Raw genomic sequence first — 7,708 nt, 5'->3', positions numbered from 1 at the left:
GCCAGCACCAGAAGACTAACACAACCTTTCCCCTGCTGCACTCAAAACCTGTTTCAAACTGCCTTTTCACCCCAAAAAGTAAGACATCCTAGACTTTCCAGGTTAAATGACTGTTTCTTATTTTATTGCCAAAACATTACATTTCAAGGTAGGGGGTGTGGGCTGGAGGGCTTTGTTTGTTTGGAAGGTTGGTCTCCAACATGCCCCTGACCACCGTCCCCTGGAGGAGCTGCTGGGTCTTTCTTCAGTGGTGGTGGTGGTGGTGTCCCTCTTGCTGGTGGAACTTAATGTGGGCGCAAGACAGGAATGACCCAAGCAGACGGGTCCATTCTTCAAAACTCAGCTGGTTATCTTTGTTTAGATCCAGGTCTTTGAAGAGCTTGTCTTTCCCTTGCTGGTTTTGTGGGTACTGTAGGGAGGAGAAGGAATGGAGGAACAAAAGGTTTCAGGTTGGCATTTGTTGATTTGCATCTAAGACATCAGACCATCGCGAAACAAAGGTTTGCCATAGATGGGGAGAACCTCTCGACATCATCAAGACTACACTGCCCATCCTCACCCCTGGTCCTTGGACATACTTGCCGGGGCTGATGGGAGTTGTAGTTCAGCCTCAACCGGAGGACTGATAGTTTCCCCACAACTGGTTTAACAGAATGGTATTAATGCAAAGTAACATCAACAGAAGCTGGACTCAGAGCCAAATGAGCAGCAACACAAAGGAGTTCAAAAGGCAGAAATTTTTAAAAGGAAAAGAAAACTTTCTCTTTTAATACTCATTTAAACAGGGTGTTTAATACTCATTTAAAGGGGGTAGGTATATTCCTCTATTAATGCTCAGCTCCTGCTTGTACGCTTCCCAGAGACATCTGGCTGGGCCCTGTGAGAGCCAGCTGCTAAATTAATTGGGCTTTAGGCTGATGGAGCAGGGTTCTTCTTGGAGACTTTATCTGAGGATGACTAAGAAGCCTGAGTCCCCAATTCTCCTGAGATGTGTATCTATATCTATCTACAAGGCAGAAATCCAATCCAGTTCACATTTGGAAGAGTATGGATTTGATATCCCGCTTTATCACTACCCGAAGGAGTCTCAAAGCGGCTAACATTCTCCTTTCCCTTCCTCCCCCACAACAAACACTCTGTGAGGTGAGTGGGGCTGAGAGACTTCAGAGAAGTGTGACTAGCCCAAGGTCACCCAGCAGCTGCATGTGGAGGAGCGGAGACGCGAACCCGGTTCACCGGATTACGAGTCTACCACTCTTAACCACTACACCACACTGGCTCTCCCTGCCAAATTCACATTTCTTCAGATTCTGGATTGTACTTATCCAGCCAATAGTTAAGAAATGCATGCATTTTTATTTTTATTTTACTATGAAGAAGCATGTTTAAAATAGATTAGTGAAAATAGCATACAAAAAAATTCATTATAAGGGGAATTGCTTTGCCAAAAGAGGATTTTTATTTTTTTTAAAAAAAAATACATAAATGTGCAAAATGTGGAGAACTGAATTTAAGAGAAAATGAGAGAGAAATGAGAAAATGATACCCACTGAAATGGACATATCCACCCATCCCTAAATATACTTTGCTAACAGGGTAGCCTAGCTCACTTCCGAGTGCTGCCTTGCTGAGATGCCTTTCACTATCTTAACATGCCCAGAGGCATGCTGCACATTGATGCCAATGTGCCACCTCTGGCTTCAAGTGCCCAACGATTGCCCCTGCCCATCTTATCTCCACCTCACCTCAACGCAGTCAGGAAACTGCTCGTTGATCATCTTCTTGAACTCCTTCTTGTCAATGGTGTCAGATTTCCCAGCATACTCGTGGAAGACGGCAATCAGCTGATCAGCCAGGATTTGCATCTGAGTCTTAGTCTTGGACATTTCGAAGGTTTTCTGTTGGCAACCTAGACAGACATAAGAAGAGCCCTGGTGGGTCAGGCGAAGGGTCAACCCAGTCCTGTATCCTGTTGTCACAGTGGCAAATCAGATTCCTCCAGGAAGTCCACAGTCAGGGCAGGAAGGCAATAAGAACATCAGAGGAGCCTTCCTAGATCAAGCCAAATGCCCATCTAGTCTAGCATCCTATCACAGTATATCACAGGATGTGTGTTTCTGATGGACCCATTACTTATTTTATTTGGGTGGGTTAAAGATCTGGCCTTAATAGATTATAGAGAATGGTGTCAAATTCAACAAATGAAAAAAAAAAATCCATTAAATGCCTCCTTTAATATCGATTTAATATTTAATAACTATCTGCCATGATTGGGAAAATAGAATGACTCCAACCATTGAAGACTGGATAAACAAAGTCTGGGGACCAAAGGAAGGAAGGACAGTAAAACTGGCTAATACAGTTGGACGCAGAGTGGAGAGACAGCCTTGAGAAATTAAGGAGTTTTCATGATGCACTGGTGCAACAAAATTCAAGAGAATGTAAAATCATAGGTGCTGCTAAGTCTAGTCTGAAATATATTGCTCCGGATCCAACAAAGTTTTTCAGTGAGTGCAAGGATATCCACTTGTATGATGGAACTTAATCTCCCTGTGCTCTTTCTGTTCTCTCCGCAGATCTCCTCTGTAGGGCTAGTAGAACATCCATAACAGGTTTGGTGGGGATGACAGGTAGAGGAGAGGAGCTCCATTACACTAGTGGAAATCCTTACACTAACTGAACAACTTCATTAGAGACAATCCCAGAGAGATGGAATCTCTAGTCTGGTGCAGAAAGTACTCAGCTAGATGGACCTGTGGCATGGGACTTCAGCTTGTATCAGCGCAAGCCACCATGGTCGATGGTCAGGGGCAGAGCTGTAGCTACAGGGGGGTAGCCTGGTTTTTTTTGCACTGGATGAAGCCTCCAGAGGGGTGCCACTGAGGCTTCCAGTCAGTCTCTCTCTCTGTGTGTGTGTACGCCAAACTGGGTCTCTGACCCAGGTGAAATAAAGCTGAGTTTCACCCCTGATCAGGGATGATGAAGAATGGGAGACCATGCAGGTTTTCCCTGTAGCATCAGCAGATACCCTGAAAAACAAGTAGCATCCTATCTCCAACACAAAGGCTAAAACCTACAAAATCAGACAAGGAAACCTCCCCGTTGTCTTCAACTTACCTCAGACGGTGATTAACGAGTTTAACGAGAGAGCTAAGATGAGCCAAGGTGTGGTGAACAGTCCTATGAAGAACACACCTTTTATACACTTTCCAGTATTTTGCTACCACCCCTAGTTGTGAAATCTTTGTTCTTTTACACACTAATCCCTCAAACCAGTCATCTCTTGCTCAAGATATATGGTGAAGTTCTTCCTTCAACAACACACTTGGGGGGGGGGCCTTTCCTCCCCCTCCCCAACAAACTTGTGACCAGTTGCAGTCTATCATTTACCAACACCAAGTTTGCACATACTATGAGGAAATCCTTTATATTATTTACTTAGAGCCTCATAAAATATTTTTTTATGGAACCTGTTTTTGAGAATATGGGAAGGGCATGGGGTTTCCTGGAAGTGACCTAGATTATGGTGAAATATTGATGCTGGGGGCAATAGTGGAACAAGTCCAGTGGGTTACATGCAACTAATTTAGAGCAACATCTAGAGAGCCGCAGGCTCACCACCCTTCTGGAATCCTGCCTAACAGAATGACTTCATCAAAGGCAATCCTGGATAAATGATAGATAGATGATAGATAGATAGATGATAGATAGATAGATAGATAGATAGATAGATAGATAGATAGATAGATAGATAGATAGATAGATTCTCATTTTTAGACAAAAGAAAGAAGCAGTCCTGCATTTGATGGGCTCTCCAGTTCAAGTCTAGTTTAAATATTTGGTTTAAACACAAATATGGTTTAAACACACACGAGTGAGTGCCTTCAAGTGGCTCATCCAGACTTAGGACCTGGACAGGTCATCTGATGAGATATGCTGGTCACCTGGCGAGAGCCTTTTACAGTAAGACACATTGTATGTTAAGATCTCAAATTTCTACACCCTTGTTTAAGCCACTTTTTCTAAGCCACTTAATATTCTAAGCCCACTCTGATCCTAGACCAGGCATCCCCAAACTTCGGCCCTCCAGATGTTTTGGACTACAATTCCCATCATCTCTGACCACTGGTCCTGTTAGCTAGGGATCATGGGAGTTGTAGGCCAAAACATCTGGAGGGCCACAGTTTGGGGATGCCTATCCTAGACATCCTTGCCCAACTGAGTGTCCTCTAGATGTCTGGGTCTACAATTCCCATCAGCCCTGGCTATCGGCCACAATGTTGGGGCTGATATGAGCTATACAATGCAAAACAACTGGAGAGCACCAGGTTGGGATATACTGTCTTAGAGCAGGGAGAGCCGACGTCATAGCCCTCCGGGTGCTGTTAAGACTCCCTCAGCTCCAGGTAGCATGGTCAATAATTAGGCGTGATGGGAGCTGTAGACCAGCAACATCTGACTCCCTATCCATGTCCTAGACACATGCCCCAACCAATCAGGGATCACATATTAAATGCACTTACATAAATTTAAAGGCCAATGTCCTCCAGATGTTGCTGCACCCCGTCTCCCATCAACCCCAGGCAGCCTGGCCAGTGGTCAAGGTGATGTGCATTGAGAGTCCAACAACATCCAGAAAGCACCACATTGGCCACCTCTTGGATGAGATCTCTCTCCTGGTTTTTATGTTCTGCAATTGTTGCAGGGGAGACCATGCAGGTTTTCCCTGTAGCATCAGCAGATACCCTGTAAAACAAGTAGCATCCTATCTCCAACACAAAGGCTGAAACCCACAAAAATCAGACAAGGAAACCTCCCTGTTGTCTTCAACTTACCTCAGACGGTGATTGATGAGAGAGCTAAGATGAGCCAAGGTGTGTGGTGAACAGTCCTATGAAGAACACACCTTTTATACTCTATCCAATATTTTGCTACCACCCCTAGTTGTGAAATCTTTGTGTGTTTTTTTACACATTAATCCCTCAAACCAGTCATCTCTTGCTCAAGATATATGGTGAAGTTCTTCCTTCAGCAACACACTTGGGGGGCCTTTCCTCCCCCTCCCCAACAAACTTGTGACCTGTCACAGTCCATCATTTACCAACACCAAGTTTGCACATAGTATGAGGAAATCATTTGTATGGTTTACTTAGAGCCTCATAAAGCTAATATGGAACCTGTTTTTGAGAATATGGGCAGGGCATGAAGTTTCCTGGAAGTGACCTAGCTTATGGTGAAATATTGATGCCAGGGGAAGGTTTTTTCCCCAGCAATAGTGGAATGAGTCCAATGGGTTACATGCAAATAACTTAGAGCAGAACCACTGACATTAATGGACCTTAGCCATGTCTATTCTTCTCATGACTATACCCTGAGAAGGACTAGAATTGCCTGCAACTTGGGACAGGAAGATCTGTGCATTTCATTTTCTCTCCATTTTTCATTTTTTTCCACCCTTACATTCAGTTTTTCATATTTCCACATCAGTTTGTGATTTCTTCCTTCTGGGCCATGACCAGGAAGTGGTGTTGGGGGATGAGTGTTCAGACCTAATTTGTGGGGGCCTTAAGGTTCTGTCCTCTCCCCCATGCTTTTTATCAGCTATATGAAGCCATTGGAAAAGAGCATCAGGGGGTTTGGGCTGGGTGTTCCTCAGTATGCGGATGACACCCAACTCTATCTCTATTTTTAAATCAGAACCAGTGAAGGCGGTGAAGGTCCTGTGTGAGTGTCTGGAGGTGGTTGGAGGATGGATGGCAGCTAACAGTTTGAGACTGAATCCTGACAAGACAGAAGTACTGTTTTGGGGGGACAGTCAAGCAATAACCTTTATTAGGCATGACAAATCGCAGCAATGTTTACGCAGAGAGATTGGGCCACTGTGGAGATGCTAATTGAAAATTGATATATTGCTCTAAAATACTAATTCAATTAATATGTATTTTATTTTATGAAGTTTATTTGGGGGGACAGGAGGCAGGCAGGTGTGGAGGACTCCCTGGCCCTGAATGGGGTAACTGTGCCTCTGAAGGATCAGGTGCGCAGCCTGGGAGTCATTTTGGACTCACAGCTGTCCATGGAGGCACAGGTCAATTCTGTGTCCAGGGCAGCTGTCTATCAGCTCCATCTGGTACGCAGGCTGAGACCCTACCTGCCCACGGACTGTCTTGCCAGAGTGGTGCATGCTCTAGTTATCTCCCGCTTGGACTACTGCAATGCGCTCTACGTGGGGCATTTGAAGGTGACCCGGAAACTACAACTAATCCAGAATACGGCAGCTAGACTGGTGACTGGGGGTGGCCGCCAAGACCACATAACATCGGTCCTGAAATACCTACATTGGCTCCCAGTACATAGCCAAGCACAATTCAAAGTGTTGGTGTTGACCATTAAAGCCCTCAACAGCCTCAGCCAAGTATAGCTGAAGGAGCGTCTCCAACCCCATCATTCAGCCCGGACACTGAGGTCCAGCACCAAGGGCCTTCTGGTGGTTCCCTTCCTGCGAGAAGTGAGGTTAAAGGGAACAAGGCAGAGGGCCTTCTCGGTAGTGGTGCCCATCCTGTGGAATGCCCTCCCATCGGATGTCAAGGAAATAAACAACTACCTGACTTTTAGAAAATATCTGAAGGCAGCCCTGTTCAGGGAGGTTTTTAATGTTTGATGTCGTATCATATTTTAGATATTCTATTGTGAGCCGCCCCGAGTGACTAGGGAAACCCAGCCAGATAGGCATGGTACAATTATTATTATTATTATTATTATTACCCTGAAAACTCATCAGCATTTGAGTGCAAATTTTTGCTAATGTACACATTTTTGTATTCAAAATGTTCTCTAGGATGCACAGTTTTTCCAAGTAATTTCCCCTAATATAGAGCATTCAATATGCTATATTTCTTAATATAGTTATTTTCACTAATTGCCCTAACAGGTGCAGTTTTTAAAACTTTACTCGGCTGGAAAACTGCATTGCAAAATTCACAGAATTGAGGGATGGCCGAGTTCTGGTTTATTTTTATTTTTCAGAAATTGTGAATTAATTAGATCCACTTTTGAATGCAACCTGTCTGAACAGCTTTTCTCCCCACGTTCCTTGTCCCCACCACACACGCCAAACAGCTGCTACTCACTCTAATGTCCAAGTGTCTCAAGTCTCCATATCAGGCATCCCCAATCTTGACCCTCCAGCCGTTTTGGGACTACAATTCCCATCATCCCTGACCACTGGTCCTGTTAGCTAGGGATGATGGGAGTTGTAGTCCCAAAACATCTGAAGGGCTGAGTTTGGGGGGTGCCTGCTCCATATGATTACCATCATTGAGCTCTACAATGAATGGCGAATGGTATGGGGGGGGGCAAAAAGCTGGAGTTGTAGGGTAACCTTCTCTCCTACTTAAGAGAGAAAACTCCTCCCAGTGCAAGGATGCCTGGTCTAAGTCTGGCTTAAGAATGTAAGAAAAGCCTTCTGGATCAGGCCAATGCAGTGCCAGATTTATGTATAAGCTAAACAAGCTATAGCTAAACAAGCTATAGACCTCCAAGGAGTGTGATCAGTACCAGATTTACATATAAGCCAAACAAGCTATAGCTCTTGGGGGCCCTCAAAAAAATTAAAGGGAAAAAACTGGATGTACATTTCAAGATATAAGATAAAAATAAAATCAAACCTACATACAGCAACAGTGTTTTGTGTTGTGTAGGCGCCTAT

At 44.4% G+C, this 7,708-nt stretch overlaps 1 protein-coding gene across 3 annotated transcripts; it reads right to left on the bottom strand.

The window, feature by feature from the left end:
• Positions 1-94: 94 nt before the first annotated feature.
• LOC118076257 (protein S100-A12) lies at positions 95-4,883 on the bottom strand. Of its 3 annotated transcripts, none has more exons than XM_088660058.1 (4): positions 4,524-4,883; positions 3,118-3,180; positions 1,746-1,909; positions 95-409 (listed from the first exon to the last, which is right to left on the bottom strand). In XM_088660058.1, exons 3-4 carry the CDS (start codon positions 1,884-1,886, stop codon positions 245-247), a joined length of 306 nt encoding a protein of 101 aa, XP_088516184.1. In that variant the 5' UTR covers positions 1,887-1,909; positions 3,118-3,180; positions 4,524-4,883; the 3' UTR covers positions 95-244. The 3 variants fall into 3 exon arrangements, with proteins under 3 accessions (XP_088516184.1, XP_088516183.1, XP_060125836.1); XM_088660057.1 differs by having other exon boundaries at positions 4,836-4,883; XM_060269853.2 differs by lacking the exon at positions 3,118-3,180 and having other exon boundaries at positions 4,836-4,883.
• Between the last annotated feature and the right edge of the window lie 2,825 nt (positions 4,884-7,708).

The sequence above is a fragment of the Zootoca vivipara genome, chromosome 16 (genome assembly GCF_965207765.1).
Source record: "Zootoca vivipara chromosome 16, rZooViv2.hap1.1, whole genome shotgun sequence".
Classification (NCBI taxonomy): domain Eukaryota; kingdom Metazoa; phylum Chordata; class Lepidosauria; order Squamata; family Lacertidae; genus Zootoca; species Zootoca vivipara.
Note: the sequence above shows the minus strand (reverse complement) of the source record. Positions and strands in the feature narration are given on the sequence as shown.

What these genes read in the sequence shown, in the direction of transcription:
- LOC118076257 (XM_088660058.1), bottom strand. Translation starts at nt 1,886, where the DNA reads ATGTCCAAGACTAAGACTCAGATGCAAATCCTGGCTGATCAGCTGATT. An exon ending in AGTTTCCTGACTGCGTTGAG is followed by an intron (nt 410 to 1,745) that starts GTGAGGTGGAGA and finishes TCCTCCCTACAG; the next exon opens with TACCCACAAAACCAGCAAGG.